Raw genomic sequence first — 23,776 nt, forward strand, 5'->3', positions numbered from 1 at the left:
CAGGGTGGCTGAGAGCTGCTGGTCACTGTGGCAGACACCTGAGATCTTCAGCGCCAGAGGAAGAGAGCTGCTTTGTCTCCCGGTTTCAGAGGCTTCAGTCGGGGGGAGCCCAGCCCTGTTGCCAAGCCCCGGGCCGCCCCGGAGCACTGCGGCAGGAGTGCGTGGAGCAGAGGCTGCTAGCTGCTTGGCACAGAGGAACAGGAAGGGCCCGGGTCCTGGTGTCCCCTTCAAAGCCACTTCCCAGTGACCTCACTTCTCTCCACCCGGGCCCTCGTCCTACTCGTTCCACTCCCCCAGCCGCATCATGGCCTGGAGACCACACCTGTGACACATGGGTCCTCGGGGCCAACCCAGACGGAAACCATGGCAGCGGCCCTGGGTGCTCCAGTGTGTTGTTAGTGGAGCAATGGCGTCAAGCCCATGAGTAACACAGGAGCTCCCTGGGCAGGGGCATTTGTTTCCGGGGTGCTGCTTACAACAGCAGAACTGCATTCTAGCCGAATCTTAAAGGTTAAAGTCTGAAGCCGTGGTGTGAGCAGGCCCTGCTGCCGCTGGGGCTTCGAGGAGAGGCTGCTTCCTCCTGCCTCTTCCAACTTCTGGAGACTCTAGATGTCCCTTGGCTCATGGCCACATCCGTCCAACCTCTGCGTCCTTCACCTTTGTTTTCCTCCTGTGTTTGGATTTCCTCTCCTTTCGCCTCTAAGAATACCTGTCATTGGGTCTAGGAAAATCTGAATGATCTCAGCTCAAGATCAAAGACCTTGTTTCCAAATAAGGTCACACTCTGAGGTCCTGGGAAGACACCAATTCTGGGGGATACTCTCTACCCCACTCCCACTGGGTTCTGCTGTTGCATGGTTTTATGGGGAAGGGGAGCAAGGCCTGGGGAAGCACCCACTAAGGGGTGGAGCCTGCTCCCCACCCTGCCTCTAGGTGACGCATGGCCAGAGCCCCTGAGGGAGTATGGGTCACCTCACAGCGGGCTGGCTGCTCTTCCCTAGGTGAAGTTCAGAATGTCAGAAGATACTACCCTGGCAGACCTCCTGCAGCTGAACCTCCACAAGTATGAGGATGAGGTCCGAAACATCGTAGACAAGGCGGTGAAGGAGTCGGGGATGGAGAAGGTAGGTCTTGGCCCCCACAGCTATCCCACCAGGTGGCCCTGGGACTGATTCTCTGGCTTGGGGCGCCCCTGAGGTTTTCTACCTCCATGAGGCCCTGCAGTCTCCAGTCCAGGAGGAAAAGCCTAGCAGCTTCTTTTACCCAGCCTGGGGCAGAAATCATGTAAATTACTTCTAGAATCTATATGTAAAAAAGCCCAACTAGTCAGTCATGATGGCACACACGTGTAATCCCAGCACTCTGGGAGGCTGAGGCAGGAGGATCCCAAGTTCACGCCCAGTCCAGGTGACTTAGTGACTTAGTAAGACCTTGTCTCAAAATAAAAGTTTTAACAAGGGCTAAGAGGCCAAGGATGTAGCTCAGCAGCACAGTGCCTGCCCGGTGAGCACAAGGTCGTGAGTTCAACTCCAGGTACCAAAAAAAAAAAAAAAAGGGCTAAGAATGTAGCTCAGTGCACAGACCCCAGGTTCAAACCCCAGTACTATCTCCCTGCATGCAAAGCATGAGGAGGAGCTTTCAGTCTGGCAAGGGGAGGCACTGCCCTCTGGGAATTCATCTACCACTTTAAGAAACAGAATGAAAGTCAGTAAGACCTTGCCCCTGCTGTTGTTCACTCGTTTGTAACTCAGGATAGTCAGTGTGACACAGCAAGGTGCAGTGCTGTGCTGTGCTGTTCTGAGCTCCTTCGCGCAGACATGCGTTCTTTTGTGTCCAGGTTCTGTCACTCAGCCTTGTATCCACACGGCCACCTGCAGTACGGCACATGTCAGCATCTCCTTTCGTTTTTGTTTTTGTTTTTTTTTTTTGTCTTTTTGAGACAGGGTTCACTATGCAGTTCAGGCTGGCCTCTAACTCACTTTGTAGCCCAAGCTGGCCAGTAACTCACAGCAATCCTCCTGCCTCAGCCCCCCAAGTGATGGGATTACAAGCATGCGCCACAATGTCTGGCCTTCCCTCCTGTCTAAGGGCAGGCAGTTTCTGTTCTGTGGATGGACCATATCACGTCTGTCCACCCATCCAGGGTGGGCGTGTGAGTGGCTTCTGCCTCTTGGTTACCGTGAGTGTTCTTAGCATAGCATAGACAGTGGGCTTATCCCATGTCCTATGAGCTTGGAATCCTCCCTCAGCTCACACACCAGACACCCACTGCCCCATGTCTGCCCTCTCCGGAAAGGTGCTGAAAACCCTGGACAGTACCTGGACCACCATGGAGTTTGAGCACGAGCCACACCCGCGCACGGGCACCATGATGCTGAAGGCGGACGAGGTGCTGGTAGAGACGCTGGAGGATAACCAGGTGCAGCTGCAGAACCTGATGATGTCCAAGTACCTGTCCCACTTTCTGAAGGAGGTGACGAGCTGGCAGCAGAAGCTGTCCACGGCAGACTCGGTCATCTCCATCTGGTTCGAGGTCCAAAGAACCTGGAGCCACCTGGAGAGCATCTTCATCGGCTCCGAAGACATCCGAGCCCAGCTCCCAGAGGACTCGAAGCGTTTCGAGGCCATAGACCAGGAATTCAAGGTGAGCCCCGCCCCTGCTCTCGGGGCCCTTTCCATCGCCATCAGGAGCCAGAAGGGGGCTCCTGATCCCTCAACGATCCCTTGCTCTTCCCAGGCCTTGATGGAAGACGCAGTGAAGACTCCCAACGTGGTGGAAGCCACCAACAAACCAGGTCTCTACAATAAACTGGAGGCGCTGAAGAAAAGGTGGGTCCCCACCCATGTCCGGGGATGCTGAAGGATGCTGTAGGAGCCTGGGGCTCGCACCACCTGCTGGTCAGGATGGTGCAAAACCACAGTTCCTGGGTGAACCTCCCTTTCCCTAGCAAGCAGGCCTTTCTCCCCCAAGGATGCAGAGGTAAAGTGACTGTCCCACCTCCAAACGCTCTCCTGGTCAGGGCTGGCAGAAAAATGCAAGCTCCTGGTTGGAAGTTCTGAGTTCACTGGGCCTGTGAACAACAGAGCAGACGTCTCTGGGGCTCAGTCCAGTCAATGTAACACCAAGAGGGCAGGCTGGCCGAGAGCCCCAGCAGAGGCACACCGACCACCTCTTTCTCCCCCTCCTCCTAGCTTGGCCATGTGCGAAAAGGCCTTGGCAGAATACTTAGAGACGAAGAGACTGGCTTTCCCGAGGTTCTATTTTGTCTCCTCGGCTGACCTGCTGGACATCCTCTCCAACGGAAACGACCCTGTGGAGGTAGGCAGGGCCCCGCTCAGCGCACAGGACGAGGCGAGCCCCATGCTCCGTCCTGGCCTGGCATCCAGGTGCCCTGGAAAGGAGAGGGGTCCCGGGTGGGACTCGTTTCTGACTCCTCCTGCACCACGCGTGTTTTAGGCAAGTCCATCTGCACTCTGTGCCTTGTTTTTTTCATTTGGAAAATAAGTCTGACACTGGGGCTTAGGGACAGGCTGTCTCAGGACACCCCTTCCTGCTGGTCTGTCCTCCATGTCATCCTCTTAATCACCAGGGCCAGGAAGGGGGCTGCCCAGGCTCTTCTGAAAGAGAGCAGGGTGAACTAGGGGAAGGGAAGATGACATGTTCTATTTCAAACACAGAGTTATGGGACACACAAGATGCAGGGACGCGTGGGCCCAGGATTAAGGATCCAGTGCCTGCGTCCTGCCTAAGAGCAGTGCCCACTAGTTCTTTTAGGTGGGGCTAAGCCATGTTTGGGTAACACTGACCAAAGAGAGGGGCACTCGCTCTCCAAGACAAAGGAAGGAAGGAAGATGGGTAGGGGGAGGGAAGGAGCTTAATCCACCAGAAGCGCCCCGGGATCAGGCGTGTCCTTCTCATCCCTCAACGCACGATTCCCCTGTGCCCACAGGTGAGCCGCCACCTGTCCAAGCTCTTCGACAGCCTGTGCAAGCTAAAGTTCCAGCTTGACGCCAATGAGAAGCCGCTCAAGTTTGGGCTGGGGATGTACAGCAAGGAGGACGAGTATGTGGAGTTTGACCAAGAATGTGACCTCTCGGGACAGGTGAGAGCGTGCGTGCGTGCGTGCGTGCGTGCGTGCGTGTGTGTGTTTGTGTGTGTTGCAGTCCTGAGCCAGGATGGTGGCACAGGCTCGGACCAGACAGTGTCCACAAGCCGCCCGCCTGAACCTGTCGCTCTCCTCTGCCTATTTAGGAAACCCTGCAAGGCATAACACCAATTTTGTCATAAAGGCACATTATTGTGGATGTATAATACCCATGTTTATTCTTTAGAATATTTCTATTGATGAGTTATTAATGTTAATTTTATGAGTTTTATTATATTAAACAAGGAGTACTTAACAGGGAAAGTTTTTTAAAGTATTGTATTTTTAATATTTATTGAGTGTTGAGGCTGGGGATTTAGCTCAGTGGCAAAGCGCCTGCCTGGCAAGCAAAAGGTGGTGAGTTCAATTCCCGGTACCAGAAGAAAAACTACAAAAACAAAAAACAGAAAAATATTTATTGAGTGTTCATAAAAAAGCATCAAAATTTTCAACATCAACTGTTTTTTGGTATACAAAGTCCAAATGCTGCTGTCATACTAGGGTTTCGTGATGCTGTGCCTGCCTATTGACCTGTTAGCTCCCTAGTATGCTCCACAGTTTTTTTCCATAGTTCCCTGGGCAGAAACATTTTGTTTTCCCTCTGCTATAAATGATCTCTTATGAGTTCCAGTCCCAATCTTCTAAGAAAATTTTTCCATGATATTTTGCATTTGTTACTTTCTTTGTAAACTATCAAACTGTTTGTGTCACGCATGTTTAGGATTGAGTAAAACAAAACCACTGACCAGTGCTTTGTGTTTCAAGTGATATCATAGTTGCTGCATAACTCATCGACAACATCTACTCCAGGTTGTTTTGTTGTTGAAAGTTTCCATCTCCAGCTTCCGTTTTGTTGAGGTTTCCCTATTAAATTTCCATCACAGTGCAGTGCTGGCATCAGCAGTACCAGTTTGCTTTTGTTTACCATATACGAGGCCAATGTTATAACTTTCTAAAATCCAAAGATTGTACCATACAGTTCTCTGTTTTGAAATTGCAACATTGCATTTGGAATTTCTGCTTGTTCCTGTGTACAGTCTCTGTGCTGGTCAACTTGTGCTCTGTCAGCAAGTGTAACACCAGTTGGAAACTGGTAAAGCAATTGTCAAGTGTCACATTCTGATTTGTTTGGGAGATGGGAGCAACAGATCTGCTCACAACAAAATCTGGTTTATTACTATACAAATAAGGATCTAGTGGTTGAGTTCCGGGATAAATGTCTAAGTTGAAAGCACAATAAGTCTTCGCATTTACAAAGGCATAAATTTTTATGGCATATTTTGAAGGTTTTAGGGGAACATACTGCCTGAATCTACAGCAACCATAAGTGCTGCAAGATCTTCATTAATAGTCATGTATTTAGATGATATGTAAATTGTTTGGCAGTTACCCACAAATCTCTCAAACCATGAGTACATAGCAGCCAGATTAGATTATCAGTTCTTTTTCTTTTTTGGAGGATGGTTTTGTGATCAAACCTCAGGCAATTCTGAAGGAAAACAAATCTCAGTGTCATCATTATTCTACAAACCTCAAGCCCACACTCCTTGCTTTTCCATGAGTGTTTTATATTCCTGTGATTACCAGTGGAAAGCCCTGCTATGTACAGCAGACCTATGAATGCTTTCAGTTCAGCTAGCGAGGTGTTATAATAAATACATTTTTGAGTATGCCTATTGGTGTATACAGAACATTTTACTTGCATTTCCTCATTTTTGTATTTCACAGCATCTTGCAGTATTTTGTCTGTTGCAGTTTCCAACCCTGCATGGTCATGCCGGCATTCTGTCCAGTAGGTTTCAAGCCTGCCAAAATCCTCACTATATTTTCAGACCTAGTTCTAACATTGTATTGTTCTAAAATGGCATGGCCATTTTGTACCATTTCTAATAGTTATTTCTACTAGTACTCACATTGGTATTTTCTTCGTCATCTGAATCAAGGAGGTCTGCCTGCATTCCTGGTGTCTGCATTGGTTGATTCTTGCTCCATTTCACTGTCACAGGAACTTTGGCTGTCATAGCCAACGTCAAAGTAATTATCATCATCATCCGGTTCATGAAGGATCTAATGATTCACTTTTGACCTCTTGCAAATCTGTGTTTTCATGTGCCATTGTACTGAATCAAGCTACTTCTACCAGAAGAATCAGAAGAACACTTTAAAAAAATAAATCCTAAATGCACAGAAATTTAGCAGTGAACATTTCATTGGTAAAATTCACCTGCTGTTGCTTTAGATCACCTGTACACACCTTACCATTCATCTACCAAGTGGGTGAATACATGGATGGGTTTTTGCTTCCCCAGGTGCAGGTACCCACATTCATATTCCATCTGTGGGAAAAAGCATGTTTACAGAACAGAAGAGTGGTGTGGGTGTATCTTACCCCCTGTGATGCTCAGATAAATATACACAAAACCTGTGGAGTATTATGTGGGTAAAATCCCAGTTTAACACTTTTACACACATTGCTGTTCATCATACCAAGTGGGTAAACATGAAGATTGCTTCCTATGTCCCCCAGGCACAGCTACTGAGACGCACAGGTGGCTACTATTATGCAAAAGTACAAATTTACAGTAGAAAAGTGTAGGGTGGATTGTTGTAACCCAGTGTTATGTCCCTTGGGAAAACAGAACTTGCAACTCTGCCTTTCCCACACTCTGTGAAATGGGTCTTGTGGTGGGTGAGGGGAGGAAAAAAGAGAGGCTCATTAATTGAATTTTTTTGGTGGCTTCACAAGGGACACCATCCGAACCACCAGTCTCTGATCTCTACCCACAATCACTGGCTGTGTTGCTGTAATGTATTCCTAGTGGTCTCAGGAATCCTCTTCTAGCACACAGGTCTCCCATGCTCAGGCCGGGTGCTCCTGATGTTACAAACTCTTCAATTGTCCCCAACCCCCTCTCTTACTGCTCAAGCAACAGAAATGATTTTGACATCAGTTTAAGGAAAATGTAATGCAGAAGCGAATCAGACTAGTGGGTAGAATATCTCATGCAAGAAAAGCTAAGATTCAGCCGGGTGTGGTGGCGCAAGCCTGTATTTCCAGTGCTCTGGGATTATACTGTGGGAGGCTGAGGCAGGAGGATGGTGAGTTCAAGCCCAGCCTGGGCAATTTAGCAATTTAGTAAGACCCTGTCTCAAAAGAAAAGAGAAAAGCCAAACTCCCAAGAGTCTGACTGGCAGCATGTGACTGATGCGCTCTCTGAATGTACTGAGCAGACACTGCTGTGACCTGCGGATGGGAGTTTGTTGGGTGAGCTTCCTGCACTTGAGCCTCACAGACAAGATGAGGAAAAGAACTACCCCAGGGATCCCTTTGAGGGATCTCCACCCAGATGCAGCTAGTGGAAGGATTTTTTGGTTTTGGTTTGTTGGAGGCGCTGGGGATCCAATCCAGGGCCTGGGGATCGAATCCAGGGCCTCGGGCGTGCAAAGCACAGTACCCTAGCAGGGAGCCACAACACCAGCCCAGAGGTTTCTATTTCAAAACACAAATAAGAGGTGCAGGCAAGACTTGCCTGGCTGTGCCGCTGCATCCTGACCAGCAGGTGGTGCCCAGCCGCTTGTTCAGAGTTCTCTTTGAAGCCCTAGTGCCCTCCCTGACTTAGAGACAGTTGCACCACCTGGATGCCGGATGCACCAGGCTTTGCCAGGGCCCATCCGGCCTGCCTAGCAGCACTTTTTAGACGGCTTATTTTTACTGCTATATAAAAACCTGGACATTTCTTCCCCTGGGTTGACGATGACAGAGGGTGCATTTCTTTTTTCTTTATGACAAAGGGAACGTGGGAACTAGTTGTGCTTATGGCCCTGTGTGGCCAACGTGGTTCCCATCCCCAGGTGGAGGTGTGGCTGAACCGAGTGCTGGACCGAATGTGTGCCACACTGCGCCACGAAATCCCAGAGGCGGTGGTGACCTACGAGGAGAAGCCGAGGGAGCAGTGGATCTTTGATTACCCAGCCCAGGTCCAAGGCGCGGGCAGGGCCGAGGGGAGCTCAGGGGGGGTGCCTCGGGCGAAGCGCTCTGGGTTCCCTGCAATCATTCAGAAACAGTTTAATTCCTTGGCACAAGCCTGCTCTTATGAGCAGTGCAGGCCATGGCACCGTCTGTTTTCAGATTGCGCTAACCTGCACCCAGATCTGGTGGACCACTGAGGTGGGCCTGGCCTTCTCGAGGCTGGAGGAGGGATATGAGAACGCCATCAAAGACTACAACAAAAAGCAGGTACAGCATAGCCCTGCCCGTCCACCCGAGGTCTGCCAAGCAGTAGCCTGGGACCTCCCGCTCACCAGGAACGACTTGCGAAGCCGCTGTTTCTATAGACCAGAGCCGTCAGTTCCACCTGAAAGGCCCGTGCTCAGGCCCACAGAACTTCAGTTTCTCCTCTGGAAATCATCAAGTGCTGCCACGTCTTTTTTTTTTTTTTTTTTAAGATTACTGGCTAGCTATTTAGAAACTAAAGTTGTTTTGTGTTTTGTTTTGTTTTGTTTTGTTTTGTTTTGTTTTGTTTTGTTTTGTTTTGTTTTGACATAGGGTCTTACTATGTAGCCCAGGCTGGCCTTGAACCTTTTGTCTCAGCCTCCTGAGGGCTGGGATTACAGGTGTACATCACCATGCCCTGCATCAATGACAATTTTTAAATAAAAGGAGGAAAAGCTGTCTGGGATCCCACTGCCCAGATATAATCACTACCAACAATTTTTATGTAGCCTTCTAATATGTGAATGATTTATATGTAAAAATACACACAGCATCTTGTGCAGCTTTAAAATCAGATGTTTTAATATCTCCCTCTTCCCCTAGTTTTTCATTGTCTTCCGTGTCATTTTTAATGGCTTTATAGTATTCCACCCCCAATGGGGGTGATGGGGAGAACTTTCCCCTCTTCTTCATTCTGAGCAACAAGTGTAAGGCAGCCTTCCCACACAACCACGATCTCCGCAGGGAGCCGGTGGCCGGGGTGCTGGGTCCAGCGATCCGGGATTTTAGTGAAGGTCCCGCCTTCTCTCCGCCAGATCAGCCAGCTCAATGTGCTCATCACACTGCTCATTGGGAACCTCAGCGCGGGCGACAGGATGAAGATCATGACCATCTGCACCATCGACGTGCACGCGCGGGACGTGGTGGCCAAGATGATCACCGCCAAGGCACGGTCCGGAGGGGCGGGGCGGGGGACGTGTGTCTGGGCGGGGGGCGGGGGGAACCTCCCTGCGGGCAGCAGCTGTTCCCGGCCCCTCGCTCTGTCAGGTTAGGGTGCAGCCGGGAGTGCCCGTGCCTCAGTGAGACTCCACCGAGGGCGCTGGAGGAGGGAAACAGGTCAGGGCGGCGCCCCGCTCTGGCTGTTGAATCGCTCGGCCCACAGCCGCCCCCTCCCGGCTCCCGCAGGTGGAGAGCGCGCAGGCCTTCACCTGGCAATCGCAGCTGCGGCACCGCTGGGACGAGGAGAAGAAGCACTGCTTCGCCAACATCTGCGACGCCCAGATCCAGTACTCCTACGAGTACCTGGGCAATACGCCGCGGTTGGTCATCACGCCTCTCACAGACAGGTGCGGGAGGCCCCATGCACGCCCCTCCTGTCCGGCCGCGGCACCCACCTCCTGCAGCCCCTGTCCTGTCTCCCGCCCCCGGTCGGACCTGAGCACCAGCGGCCAGGCCTGGAGGGCCGGCTCTTGGATTGGGCAGGCCTGCTCTCAGGCGCCAGCCTGCCACCAGCCAGGTGCCCAGGATTAGTCTCTGCTCCTTGGTGTCACACCAGCTGTGAGGCCTGGGGCAATTTCTCAATCCTCTGAAGAACTTCAGAGTAGGGATATTGTTCCCTGAGTCTTCACGAGCTTGTTGAGGATCAGTAACTTATGTAACAAGAAAAGCACACAGAGGAGCCAAGCAAAGTGGTGCACACCCAGGTCTCAGGAGGCTGAGGCAGAAGGATCTCAATTTGGAGGCCAGCCTGAGCAATTTAGTGAGACTCTGTGTCAAAATAAAATAAAATGGGATGAGGGTGTATTCCAGTGGTAGAGTAATTGCCTAGCACCACAAAAACAAACAAAAAAAGGCTCAGATCAGAAGCGACCAAGTAATTCTTGCACATGTAGGTTATTGTTAAGAAAGTTGTTTTTTGGTTTTTGGTTTTTTTGGTTGTTTTTTTTTTTTTTTTTTGAGACAGAGTCTTGCTATGTAGTTCAGGTTGGACTTGAACTCAACATGTAGCCCAGGCTGGCCTCGGGCTCAAAGAGATCCTCCTGCCCCATCCTCCTGAGTACCTGGGATTACAGGCATGTACCACCACACTTAGCCAAGGATACATGTCTTGGCAGTGGTACCCTCTTCCCTCAGCTACAGGCAGGCCAGGCCCCCACGTACTCACCCTACCATGGTGTTTGTCCCTTGATCATGGCCAGGGTCTTTCCTGCCATCTCCCTCCCTCCCCAAGGCTGGGCAGGCATCATACTTCCTCCATTAAGCGAAACCACAGGAAATGGAGGCAGACGGGTGGGTGTCGTGGGACCCAAAGTGATCAGGGCTCCCTGGCAGGTGCTACATCACGTTGACCCAGTCCCTCCACTTGATCATGGGCGGAGCCCCCGCGGGCCCTGCTGGCACTGGCAAGACAGAAACGACCAAGGACCTGGGTAGAGCCCTGGGCACTATGGTGTACGTCTTCAACTGCTCTGAACAGATGGACTACAAGGTACACGGCCATGGCCCTGCCAAGGACGTAAGAGCTCTGTCCCAGGAGAGCCTGGGAGGAGGCCCCAGGGGACCTGAGGACCCCCGTGTGCTGCCGCTGCCCCTGCTGTGGCCTGTATGAAGACACCCCAGCCCACATGTCCCACCCCTGATCCTGGAGGCAAGATTGCCCCGGGGTGAGAGTCCGAAGTCCTGAGTTCGAGATCTTCCAGCTCAGGGTGGGGCCCTGGGAAAAGCAGGGGCAGGGAGGCATCCCCTCTGCCACAGGGACTGCAGGACCAGGACCTCGTCAGTGCTGACAGGGCCAATGGGAGAAGGGGACCCAGTGGTCCAGGCACACAGAATGGGGAAGTCAGGGATGGTCTTCAAGTTCAGGATCCTGGCCCACAGGAGTCCCCTCCCCATCTGTGTCTGAGAGGGCGTCCTCCGGGGCTGAGGACGAGGCCCATAGCCCTTAGTGACTGTCAAGGTCAAACCGTCTATACCAGTGTCCCGGGTTCCAGACAAGTGGAATCTGAAGTCAATGCCCCTGGAAGGGATTTAATCCACTTGGAACTCGCAGGTAAGTGCTGGAGAATCATCTGGATAAGGAGCTGGAGCCAGAGTGACACAGACACAGAAAAAAGCCTTCCGCCCCTGCCTCTGAGGGACACCCTCCCCACACGTGCAGGAAAAGCTCAAGGGTGGGATTTGTCTGGATGCACTTGTCTGAGCCTCTGGGTTAGGGCACACACCCGGAGCCCCCTGCGAGATCTGGGACAGTGGGATCCCCGGAAGGGCACTGTCCCTGGCACTCAGTCCTGCTGGGACCCCCAGGTCCTGTCTGCCAGTTCCCCAAGCCCCTCGCTGTCCTCAAACCTGACCTTTACCCCACCTGGGAGCCATGGAAGACAGACAGAGACGTGCAGGGCGCGGGGCCGCCCGGTCCCCTGACCGCTGTCCACCATCCCGCCCTTTGCAGTCCTGCGGAAATATCTACAAGGGCCTGGCGCAGACTGGGGCCTGGGGCTGCTTTGACGAGTTCAACCGGATCTCCGTGGAGGTGCTGTCCGTGATCGCTGTGCAGGTAGGGCCTGCCAGAGCCTCTGCTCCGGCCGGGTGACCAGCTGCGCTGCACAGGCAGCTCCTGACATCGGGGAGGGGGCAGTGAGCCGCTGCCTGTCCTCCAAACCGTCCGTCCACTCAGCATACGGAGAGCAAGCCCTGTGAGTCAGATTCGGCAGCACCTGTGTAACCAAACACAGATGAGGGAATAGTACTTCCTCCTGAGGTGTGAAAAGAGAAAATTAAAACAGATCAAATTGCAGATCTTAATTAGCTTTATTTGTGGTTCTAAAGCCAAGCAGTAGCCTAGACCAAAAACAGTCCAGAATGCTCCAGCCCCCCACAAGAGCAGAGAAAAGGAAGTGGCATCCCCAGCATGAGGTAGGGACATCGGATTGGCTACAGCTGGTGTCTGTCTTATTTAAGTAGTTGGCTGTTTGTGATTGGCTGGGAAATGGTAGTACACACCTGTAATCCCAGCATTTGGGAGGCTGAGGCAGGAGGATCACTACAAATTCAAAGCTAGCCTATATATAGCTAGAGAGACCCTATATAGCTATATACCTATATAGCTAGCTCCTGTCCCACCGTGGCACTCACCTCCTACAGCCCCTGTCCTGCCTCCCGCCCCCAGTCGGACCTGAGCACCAGAGGCCAGGCTTGGGAGGGCTGGCTCTTGGATTGGACAGGCCTGGATTAGTCTCTGCGTCCTTGGTGTCACACCAGCTGTGAGGCCTGGGGCAGTTTCTCAGTCCCTCTGAGGAACTGCAAAGTGGGGATATTGTCCCCTGAATCTTCACGAGCTTGTTGAGGATCAGTAAATTATGTAACAAGAAAAGCACACAGAGGAGCCAAGCAAAGTGGTGCACACCCAGGTACTCAGGAGGCTGAGGCAGAAGAATCTCAATTTGGAGGCCAGCCTGAACAATTTAGTGAGACTCTGTGTCAAATTTGTATTCCAGTGGCAGAGTAATTGCCTAGCACCACAAAAAAACTATATAGCTAGCAAGACCCTAGCTCAAAAAAAAAAAAAAAAAAAAAGGAAAAAAAAGCGTAGGTTGCAGTGTGCTTATATGTCAAGTTAAGGTACTTTACGTACTTATGCAGAGAGAACCTATTAAGCCAAACTTATAAGATATATGGAGCCAGGTTTAGGCCAAACAATTCAATATAAGTCTTATAGAAATAAGACCTGCTGCAGGCATCAGTGGAGTTGGGTGCTGCAGGGTGCGTAGGAGTTCCTCAATTAGATAAAGGTGCTGAAAGACTAGCGGGGTTGGGGTGGGGAATGTATCCGTGTATTTTGAGGACAACCCTGGCAGAACACAGGAGGGCAGAGGACAGTCTGAGGAAGGCAGGAGTGGGGTCCTCAGAAGACAGCGAGCCCTCCATCAGCCTCCCCAACTGCTGTCACCCTCGCCTGTGCGGGTCCCGCCTCTGTGTTTGGATGAGCATTTCTGCATCTTAAACAAGAGCCTGGGCATCCTCATGCCTGCTAGACTTGAGAACCACTGGGACCTCTGCAGTAAACTGAGGCCAGCCTCTGGTTCAGGGACCAACTGTGAGATTCTAAAAGGAGAAGGAAGCCAGGTCGAGGGCCCCGAGACCCCCACCCCCACCCCACAGTAATAAGACTCAGAATGGCCGGGGCTGCTCCTGACCCCGGCCCTCGAGGTGACGCCCCAAGTCCTCTCACCTCCCTGCCCCGCTCTGTAAAATGGGTGGTGACACAGACTTGCGAGGGCGGTCACCGGTTCACAGGCCTGGGCTTTTAGTGATAATGGAAATGGAAACTAAAGCACATCTTTGCAGGAAAAGGATTTGATTAGAAAGTAAGAGAAAATGGTGGGGGAGCTGGCGAAGATCAGGCCGGCCCTTAAGAAAGGAGATTGAGAGAAAACAGGAAAGGAGTCCAACTGCAGCCGCTGGTGGGGGCTCGCTCCGGAAGGGGCTGAGGCGGGCGAGGGCAGGAGGCCAGCTCTGAGGGTCAGCTGGGGGCTGGGCCGTCACCGTCTCAGTCCCGGCTTCCTAGCTCTGGAGGAATCCTCACGACCCGAGGGGCGGTTCTGTTCCCAAGGTTAGATGGCTCCTGTCATCTGAGACCGCTGGAGTCCAAGCCGATCCCAGGCGCAGGACAGTGGAGATTCTGGAAGTAGAAAGAAAGAAAGGGGGCGGGAGAGAGGAGAGGAAGGAGAAAGAAAAATGAAAGAAAGAGAAGGAAGGAAGGAAGGAAGGAAGGGAGAAGGGAAAAGGAAGGGGAGGGGAAGAGAGGGGAGGGGAGGGGAAACAGTTTTAAGCCCCTGACTGCCCCAGAAGAAAACACAAACCACTCTTTGAATCAGTGACAGTGTGAGTGCCCAGGAGTTTGTCCCCATGGCAGTCTCTGTGCCGTGACTCTAGCACCCTCCGCTCTCCCCCTCAGGCTGAATAGGCCCACCTGCGGCTGGAGGTGGAAACACAGGCAGCCAACTCCCGACCTCTGTGCGGGACTGGCCCCTGGCCTGGGACTCTCCCAGCTCCGCACCCCGCAGCTCCTGTCCCACCACAGAGTCAGCGAGCAAACCCCAGAACACTTACGTGGAGCCTGTTGGAGGCACTGGATGTTTGTGGGTGCAAACACGGAGCAGAGGATAGTGAAACTGGTGCGGGGGGGGGAGGTGTCCCCACCCACCCGTCCCCGCCTGTTGCCAGCCCAGGGAAGCCCGACCAGACCCAGGCAAGGAGCTGAGAGAGGTTTCAACCATGGGCGTTGGGCGCTCCCAAGTGGTGATTCAGAGATTTGCAGCTATCTCCTGCAGATTTCTACAGGAAATGACAGCAAAATTCCCAGTTCTGGATTGAACCTCTGAGGAGCAGGTGTTCTCAGAACTCTCTGACACAGAGATGGCTGCTAACTCACCTCTGAGGGACCATTTCCAGGGAAGAAAATGGCAGGAAGGAGCTGGGAGGTGTAATACTACTCACAAAGACAAGGACAAGGACAAGGACAAGGACAAGGATGAGGGGCAGCTCCAAAGTTCCGCTGAGACAAAAGCCCATCTCAGATCACATCCCCTATGGTTGGGAGCAGACAAACTCACAGATAACAAATTCCCACAAGTGGGGGACAGGCTGGGTGTTGGCAGGGCCCAAGGAGAGGAAGGGGAGGACTGCGGTACCCTGAGGGGTCACAGAGACTCAGGGCCAGCACACGCTGGACGTGACATGGGAGTTGGGCATATCCGTGTCTGTGTGTCTGTGTCTCCATGTCCACGTGTCTGTGCATCCATGTCTGTGCACCATATTCAGGTGAAGTGTGTCCAAGATGCGATTCGAGCCAAGAAGAAGGTGTTTAACTTCCTGGGCGAGATGATCGGCCTCATCCCCACCGTGGGGATCTTCATCACCATGAACCCGGGCTATGCAGGGCGCACAGAGCTGCCTGAGAACCTCAAGGCCCTGTTCAGGTGCACAGCCGGGGACTCGGGCGGCCGCACAGCACCCTGACCCTGGAGGCGGGGTGCGGGGAGGAACCACAGACCAGCTTCTGAGATGGAGGCAGGGCGGCTAGGAGCTGAGGGCCTCCTGTGCCCATGAGGGACAAAGCCTGCTCCTCCTACAAGGACTGAAGGAGAGGAGAGTGTGGCGCTGAGCGGGTGGCGTGGAGGGACAGGTGTGCTGGGGCGGTGGCAGCTGAAACCCAGCTCCACACCCCCAGAAGGTGGGCCTGGCACTGTGGGCCACCTGGCAGGGCACAGGTGCTGTCCAGGTAAAGAGGGGCAGGTGGGGCGGGTGAGGGGAAGCCCACAGCCAGCCATGATCTCCCCAGGCCCTGTGCCATGGTGGTCCCCGACTTCGAGCTGATCTGCGAGATCATGCTGGTGGCCGAGGGCTTCCTGGAAGCCCGCCTGCTGGCCAGGAAGTTCATCACACTCTACACCCTGTGCAAAGAGCTGCTCTCCAAGCAGGTGCGGCTCACTGGCTCCTGCAGCTCAGAGCCAGCAGCGGGAAGGTGGGGGGTCCACAGGTCTCAGGGCCAAGGGCATTCACGTCCACCCACGCCCCACAGGATCATTACGACTGGGGCTTGCGGGCCATCAAGTCCGTGCTGGTGGTGGCCGGCTCCCTCAAGAGGGGGGACCCTACCAGGGCCGAAGACCAGGTGCTCATGAGGGCGCTAAGGGACTTCAACATCCCCAAGATCGTGACCGATGACCTGCCTGTGTTTATGGGCCTTATCGGGGACCTGTTTCCAGCTCTGGACGTGCCTCGAAAGCGAGACTTGAATTTTGAGAAAGTAGGTAGCTACCACTGGACCCCGTACCCATCCTGTGACTCCTGCCCAGCTGCGGACCCTTTCCCACCTAGGACCCTTTCTCCCACGTGCGCTGGATCACTGGCTACCTGGCAAGGGCAACGTTGGGGTTGGTGGTCAACTCCACCAGCCTGAGAGGGCCGCACGGTCAGGCCCTCAGGGGCCACCGGCTGCCTCTCAGCCAGGCTGCACGCTCTCAGCACTGGAGTCACTTGGGAGCTGGAGAGGGGCTCCCGGCAGTGTGGGCTCAGGAAGCATTGGTAGCAGAGCTCGCAGGCAGCAGGCAGGTCCTCGCTGGATGTGCCTCATCTTGTGTCATCACCTTCACGATGCCGGAAGCCCCCTCCCGCCACAAAAGATGGTCCTGTCTTTGCGCCCCCACCTTGCCCACATCCTCAGATCATCAAGCAGAGTATCGTGGAGCTCAAGCTGCAGGCGGAGGACAGTTTTGTGCTGAAGGTCGTGCAGCTCGAGGAGCTGCTGCAGGTCCGGCACTCTGTGTTCGTCATTGGGAACGCAGGCAGCGGCAAGTCCCAGGTGCGTCCCGTCCTCACCCGCAGGGAGCTAGCACAGTTGCACACTGCGGACCCAGCCGGAAGGGTGTCCAGAGTGGGACGCAGGAGAGGAGCACACACGGGCGGGCGCTGGTCCCACTGCAGAGCCTCCTGCATGTTCTCTCGTTTCCTGTCCCCCTGGACACCAGTCAGCTACTGCCCTGCAGTGCAACTCCTGTCCCCTGCCATTCACTGGGCCATGGCGAAAAGCAGAGGGTGACAGTGGTATCACGGACATCTGTAAGAGTGGAAATTCTAAGCCAGCCAGGTCTTCAGCAGGATGCCCAGCATGTCAACAACTGTGCTGTTGAAAATGGTTTCCAGAGATTAAGAACATGCAGGGGTGGGGCTGGGGATTTAGTTCAGCGGCACAGTGCCTGCCTGGCAAGCGCAAGATCATGAGTTTGATTCCCGGTACCAGAAAAAACAAAACAAAACAAGAACATGCAGGGACCTCACAGCAAGGGACTTCGAAAGGCAGAAACTGTGGGCCTGTTTTCTAAAAAGCAGCATGAGCACAGGCCCACTCAGAATATCCTCAAACATCCTTAAAACTCATTTTCTTGGGGAGAGGAATTATGGGTAGTTTTCTTTCCTCATCCTTTTTTCTTTTATTTTGGTTTTTTGTTTGTTTTGCAGTACTGGGAACTTGAACCCAGGGCTTTCCTATTGAGCTACATCCCCATAATGAATTTTGTTTTATTTTGAGACAAGGTCTCACTAAGTCACTAAATTGCCCAGGCTGGGCTCTAATATTTGGTCCTCCTGCCTCAGCCTCCCAGTGTACTGGTATTATAGGTGTCCCCCACTACACCTGGCTCTTACATTGAGTTATTTGTTTGTTTGTTTGTTTGTTTGTTTCAATGAGCTTGCACAACTTGTATTACAAGGAAGAAACAAATATGGGTATTTCTGGATCCCGGCATCTCCTGAGCACTCTGGCTGCAGAGTGAACAATCCACTTCTGATCTGCCAGCCATCTTGGCCTCGGCCATAGCTGGGGGAAGCAGGGCCACCCCGAACAGACAGAGCACAGCCCTGGGATGTCGAATCACACGTGAACAGCCTCCACCCTTGCCAGGTCCTCAAGTCCCTCAACAAGACCTACCAGAACCTGAAGAGGAAGCCAGTGGCAGTGGACCTGGACCCCAAGGCCGTCACCTGTGATGAACTCTTTGGGATCATCAACCCGGCAACCAGGGAATGGAAAGACGGTAAGGAGCAGGGCTAGAGAGTGGAGAGAGCCCCGGGGCAGTGCCGTGCTCAGGGCACTGACTTCACCCAAGACTCTGCCCAGCTCCCTGGAGAGGGCCCGGGGCAGGTTCGGCCCAGGCAGGGGAACACGCATGTGCACACTAGCACCTAAAGATGGCGATGCTCAAAGGACGCCCCCAGGCAGAGAAGGAAGGGAGGAGCCTTCGGAAGGGATCCTGAGACCTGTGGGCCCAGGGGAGGGGCCGGACGCCCTGGGGCGGGAAGGAGCCCCTGGGGTGGGGCTCTGGGAAAGGAGTCCCCTTCTCCAGAAGTGGCGGATCAGGTTTGTGCTTATGAACTGGGGAGGGAGGAGGCCGGGATCAAGGACCGACTGGAGGAAGGGGCAGGGTGTGGCCCTGACTGGGGACCTGCCGCGTGCCACACAGGCCCTTCCAAAGCTGCAGCCCCTTGGACTTTCCTGTATCTAACTTCTCGCCCACTGGGACTCAAGATCTAGAGGGGTGATGGGGCGTTGCTGGTCCTGGGCTTTGTACCCCAAGCCCCCCTCCACTCCATTCCTGACCCATGGAGAATGCTCAGCTGCCCCTTGAGTGAGTGAATGAATGAATGAAAGCGGGAATGAATGAATGCAGAGTGGAGTGCCGAGCATGGGTGATGCTCTGTGTGGGTTGTGGAGCCTCCTGGAAGAACTGAGACAGACTGGAGCCACAGGAGAGGGACAGAGAGGGGAGGGACACGGCGTCAGGGGAGACAGGGCAGAGCGGGACACGCAGAACACAAAGGAGGTGGCCGTGACCACCAAGGCAGAAGGGAGGGAAATGAGCCTGTCACCACCTGTCCGAGGGCCTCTGCTGTCCCTCTAGGGGACAGGCCACCTATAAGAAAGCAGGCAAGGCTAGGGTCGGGTTTGTCTGGGCAGCCGTGCAAATCTCAGAGCGCCTGGTGTGCCGCGCTCTTCTGAGGCGGCCACCTGTGATGCTGGCCGGCTCCTCACAGGCCTCTTCTCCACTATCATGCGGGACCTGGCCAACATCACTCACGACGGCCCCAAGTGGATTGTGCTGGACGGGGACATTGACCCCATGTGGATCGAGTCTCTCAACACTGTCATGGATGACAACAAAGTATGCAAACTCCTGGGCTCCACACTGACCCCCAGAGACACTGTCAGGGGGAGCCAGGGCTGTGGGGGCCAGGATCCTAGGGCTTCCCACAGGCCACACTTTGGGGAGGACAGAGCCAGCACAAATGACCTGCTAGGGAAGGGAGGGCTGTCATATGGCGCTGGATGGTGCGCAGGTCTAGACCTGCCTGCGTGGTCCTGGCACTGGTTCAGGGTAGAGGGGACCCAGAGGCCAGGATAGCTGAGAGACACTAAGTGTACGGAAGCTGGGCCAGGCCTCCCCAGCAGCTTCTCCTGGGTCTGGGACTCTGTTGGGATGGTGTGTGCCTACTGCTGCCTCCTGTGGACTTGCTGTCCCCTAGGTCCTCACCCTGGCCAGCAATGAGCGCATCCCCTTAAATCGAACCATGAGGCTAGTGTTCGAGATCAGCCACCTGAGGACAGCGACTCCGGCCACTGTCTCCAGAGCTGGCATCCTCTACATCAATCCAGCAGATCTAGGCTGGAACCCGTGAGTAGGGCCTGGGCAGTCCCATTCTTACCTGGCAGAGGGACAGGAAGGCGTGGCTGGGTCCTAGTCCCCCACAGCCAAATTGTCCCAGCTGCTTGTGGGGCCAGGCAAGGAGTGCCTGGGAGGGTGGACCTGAGCTCATGTATATGAGTCTCTCGCGGTTGTGCTGCAAGCGGAAGCCAGCATGCACATAGCACACAGTAAATAACACCCACCAAGGCAGCACTAAAAAGATGACATAAACTGGGCCCCGTGGTGCATGCCTATAATCGCAGTACTTGGGGAAGCTGAAGCAGGAGGATCATAAGTTTGAGCCCAGCCAATGCAACCTAGTAACTTAGTGACACCCTGTCTTAAAATTTAACAAAAAATTTAGGGCTGGGGGTGTGAAATGAAGACCCTAGGTTCAATTTGCAGCACTAAAAAAAAAAAAAAAGACAAACACCCTCAAATCAGCAGGAGAAGCAGCAGCCTCTGTGTGGATCTGCACACTGCTCCCTGTGTGATTGGGAGCGCAGGTGTTCTCTGCACCAGCACAGGGCATGTGCTTTGCTGGGAGACTTGGACTCTGCAAAGCTTTCCAGCTCCATAGGACAGGAAGACTCAGGGCATCAAGAACAGGAGTGTACTCACCTCTCCGAGAGGCGCGGGTCAGGACTACGGGGAAGGCAGCCTTGCTGTGTTTGGTAACCTGAGCTTCCTGCTTACGCCTCAGGCATCCTGGAAATGACGCACTCGCTGAGCTCACTGACCCTCGAGGGAGCCCAAGCTATTTATGCTTTTAGCAGACACTTATTTGGCACTTACCGTTGGATTGGGCTCCCTTAAAAAGACCAGCTGTGCAATTCTTTTGAATGGGGTAATGTTTACATCACCCCTGTTTACAGATGAGAAGCCAGGACCCAGACCTGCTGGGTAACTTGCCTCAGGCTGATTCAGCCCATTGAAACCCAGGCGGTAGGCTTCAGTGGCATCCTTATCTCTCACTGCTGTGGTGGGTGTGATTGTGTACCAGGCAGTCTCTGAGGGTCCGCAAGGATCCTGTGTTGGGTTGCTTTAGACTTTCCCACTGAAAATGACAAACGCAGCTCAAACTAACTAAAGCAGATGTGTATAGGCCAGCCCAAGTCACTAAGGGGTGCTTAAGGCATGGCTGGATCCAGAAGTCAAAATGATGTAATGAGATACCCCTATTCCTCTTCTCTTCCTTCCTCTCCTTTCTCTTCTTCCCGCTGGATGATGTCATGAGAACTTTCTCCTCTGCTCCCATCCCTCAGTCCTTCATTGAGGGGCAGATGCTTTCTAGGTGGCAGCAAGAACGGCTCCCAGGCCTGCGCATACAGTGTCCCCACAGCTACCAACCCAGAGAAAGCCCAGACCCCACTGCCCCAGCATCCTCAGCTGGACCTGATGGTCCTCTTGTTGGAGCTCACTGCCATACAGGAGCAGCCAGCCTGAGTCACATTCAGCCCCTGCCAGCACCAGAAGGGATGAAGGGTTGAGAGGCACTTAAGAGGGGAGGGCTGAATCAATTGGACCCACAGCAGCAGCCACCGTCCTTCCCAGGGTTGTGAGCAGTTGGATTGAGAGGCGCAAGGTGCAGTCCGAGAAGGCCAACCTGACCATCCTGTTTGACAAGTACCTGCCCACCTGCCTGGACAAGCTGCGCTTTGGCTTCAAGAGAATCACACCAGTGCCTGAGATCACCATCATCCAGATGATCCTCTACCTGCTGGAGTGCCTGCTCACGGAGAAGAACACACCACCGGACTCCCCCAAGGAGCTCTATGAGCTCTACTTCGTGTTCGCCTGCTTCTGGGCCTTTGGTGGTGCCATGTTCCAGGACCAGGTGGGGGCGGCCAAAGGGACTGGCCACCCCAAACGTAGTCCCCCAACATCCGTCTCACTCAGCTGGACACTTTTCTGCTTTTGTATTTTAACAGCTTATAGATTATCGAGTTGAGTTCAGCAGATGGTGGATCAATGAATTTAAAACCATCAAGTTCCCCTCCCAGGGAACAATTTTTGACTACTACATCGATCCTGACTCTAAGAAGTTTCTGCCGTGGACGGATAAAGTGCCCCACTTTGAGCTGGATCCTGATGTTCCTCTACAGGTAACTGTGCCCAAAGCGGTGGCCAAGAGCAGGGCTCAGTGTCCTGCCCCGTGGCACTCAGGCGGCATGTCCAGTGCAGACTGTGTCCATCAATAAGACCGGTTCAGCAACGCATGGGATTCGGGAACCACTGTGATCTGCAAGTCAGTCTAGTGGGTGGGTTGTCTGACAGTCCACCCGTTCTGCCTCTACCCCAGGCCTCTTTGGTCCACACCATGGAGACCACTCGCATCCGCTACTTCATGGACCTGCTCATGGGGAAGTCGTGGCCAGTGATGCTCGTGGGGAATGCGGGCTCCGGCAAGTCCGTGCTGATGGGAGACAAGCTGGAGAGCCTGGGCACGGACGACTACCTGGTGCAGGCTGTGCCCTTCAACTTCTACACCACCTCTGCCATGCTGCAGGGTGAGCCTTGCCCTGCGCTCAGCACTCTGTCCTTCTCACTGGGGCCCACCGCCCCTATTCCCTGTAATCACTGACCGTGCCCCTAGGGGCGCACCTGAGTAGCACCCAGCGTACAGTGGTGGTGGGTGACAGGTCCACTGGGAGCATCTCACACCCATAGGAGGTGGACAGCCGTGAGCTTCCCGCTGCAGTCGCCTCTGATCACCTGCTCACTCCAGAGCAGGGTGGACCCCTGCCTGTCCTTCCTCCCCCCCCCCCACCCCACAACCCTCGTGCCCCTTGAGGGGCCCCAGCAGGGGAAGGCATTCAGTGCACCTGAGGCCTGGACCCCTGACTTCCTTTCCCGGGGAATGGAGGGAGGGAGCGCAGCTCCTAGAACCTGGTGCCTCCTAGCAGGACCAGCTCAGAACTGGGCAGCAGCTGACCCTGTGTTCTCTCAGGGGTGCTTGAGAAGCCACTGGAGAAGAAATCTGGGCGGAACTACGGCCCACCGGGCACCAAGAAGCTGATCTACTTCATCGACGACATGAACATGCCTGAGGTGGACAAGTATGGGACGGTGGCCCCACACACCCTCATCCGACAGCACATGGACCACGGGCACTGGTGAGGCGAGCTGCAGGGGTGGGGCCATGGGCCAGACCTCGGGGCTTGGGTCAGCACTTGGGCAGGACTGGGGAGGCGGGCCTGGACGGGTCTTAGGTGCTGTAGAGGGGAGCCACCGGGTTCCACAGGTGCGGCCAGAGCACTATGCAGGGTGGGGGTGGGGCCGCATGGGGCGGGGCCAGAGAACTAGGGAGGTTGGGCTAGGGCCTGTGGGCGGGGCCAGGGAGCCTGGAGAGGTGGCACCGAGGGGGGCGGGGCCACAAGATGGCTGGTGCGGGGCCAGGGTCAGGCCCCCTGGAGAAGTTGTAGCAAGGTGTCGTCCCATCCCATGGCCCATTGCTCAAACATCAATGGCCTTGGCCAAGAGCCCCCAGGAAGAGGCACAGACAGGTCCCCTGAAGGTGTCCCTACATTGAGAACAGCACAAAGGGACACCTGTGGGGGAGCCCAGTTCCTCACAGATACCCCCAGGGGAAGCCTCCCTCGAACAGCCTCAAGGTGGCCCCTCAGGCTCAGAAAAGCGCTCCAGTAAAATTGGCCTGGACATTTGTACCTGTCTCCCTGAAAAGCGCCCTCTGGTGCCTGATCTCCAGCCACAGCAGCTGCGGGCGGCCCCGCGGTGAAGAGGAGGACGCACCCCAGTGGTGTGTGGGGAAGGGTTAGGGAAAGGCTGTAGGAGAAAGTGCGATGGAGAACGAGGGAACCAAAAGACGAGAAGGAAACGCCAACCCGGACGCGTCTGACCCGCAGACCAGGAGGGCTGAGCGCGGGACTCATGGAAGAAATCCCCCTCGCGGTGAGGGTTCTCAGACCAAACTTCCAAAAGCAAAAGCTGGAAGGCCAAAAGTTGATAACTGCGATCTACATCAGAGTTAAGGAATTTTGTTAACAAGAAACAGCACACACAAATATAACAGGCCGGGCGTGGTGGCACGCGCCTGTAATCCGAGCACTCGGGAAGCTGAGGCGGGAGGATCCTTGTGAGTTTGAGACCAGCCTGGTATACAAAGTGAGCTCAAGGATAGCCTGAACTGCATGGCGAGACTTTGTCTCAAAAAGACA

The 23,776-nt window shown here is 54.2% G+C and overlaps 1 protein-coding gene and 1 long non-coding RNA gene across 3 annotated transcripts in view; one reads left to right on the forward strand and one right to left on the reverse strand.

Annotated features, from left to right (window-relative positions):
* Nucleotides 1-23,776, forward strand: part of Dnah17 (dynein, axonemal, heavy chain 17) — a 118,255-nt gene that overhangs the window by 46,057 nt on the left and 48,422 nt on the right. For both annotated transcript variants that reach the window (XM_005407377.1, XM_013506036.1), the window contains exons 27-48: nt 1,002-1,124; nt 2,297-2,644; nt 2,738-2,829; nt 3,193-3,319; nt 3,951-4,103; nt 7,998-8,123; nt 8,275-8,382; nt 9,174-9,305; nt 9,544-9,704; nt 10,690-10,846; nt 11,807-11,911; nt 15,178-15,335; nt 15,698-15,836; nt 15,938-16,165; nt 16,583-16,720; nt 17,819-17,951; nt 18,949-19,076; nt 19,438-19,586; nt 21,153-21,435; nt 21,530-21,703; nt 21,901-22,108; nt 22,549-22,714. In XM_005407377.1, coding sequence (XP_005407434.1) covers nt 1,002-1,124; nt 2,297-2,644; nt 2,738-2,829; nt 3,193-3,319; nt 3,951-4,103; nt 7,998-8,123; nt 8,275-8,382; nt 9,174-9,305; nt 9,544-9,704; nt 10,690-10,846; nt 11,807-11,911; nt 15,178-15,335; nt 15,698-15,836; nt 15,938-16,165; nt 16,583-16,720; nt 17,819-17,951; nt 18,949-19,076; nt 19,438-19,586; nt 21,153-21,435; nt 21,530-21,703; nt 21,901-22,108; nt 22,549-22,714 — 3,536 coding nt within the window. The remainder of the gene's footprint in view (nt 1-1,001; nt 1,125-2,296; nt 2,645-2,737; nt 2,830-3,192; nt 3,320-3,950; nt 4,104-7,997; nt 8,124-8,274; nt 8,383-9,173; nt 9,306-9,543; nt 9,705-10,689; nt 10,847-11,806; nt 11,912-15,177; nt 15,336-15,697; nt 15,837-15,937; nt 16,166-16,582; nt 16,721-17,818; nt 17,952-18,948; nt 19,077-19,437; nt 19,587-21,152; nt 21,436-21,529; nt 21,704-21,900; nt 22,109-22,548; nt 22,715-23,776) is intronic.
* LOC106146945 lies at nt 13,644-14,864 on the reverse strand. Its single transcript, XR_001231596.1, has 2 exons — nt 14,467-14,864; nt 13,644-14,035 (listed from the first exon to the last, which is right to left on the reverse strand). It is a non-coding gene; the product is annotated as an uncharacterized LOC106146945 (long non-coding RNA).

Source organism: Chinchilla lanigera, unplaced genomic scaffold (genome assembly GCF_000276665.1).
Source record: "Chinchilla lanigera isolate Chin_1 unplaced genomic scaffold, ChiLan1.0 scaffold00105, whole genome shotgun sequence".
In the NCBI taxonomy this organism is placed as follows: Eukaryota; Metazoa; Chordata; class Mammalia; order Rodentia; family Chinchillidae; genus Chinchilla; species Chinchilla lanigera.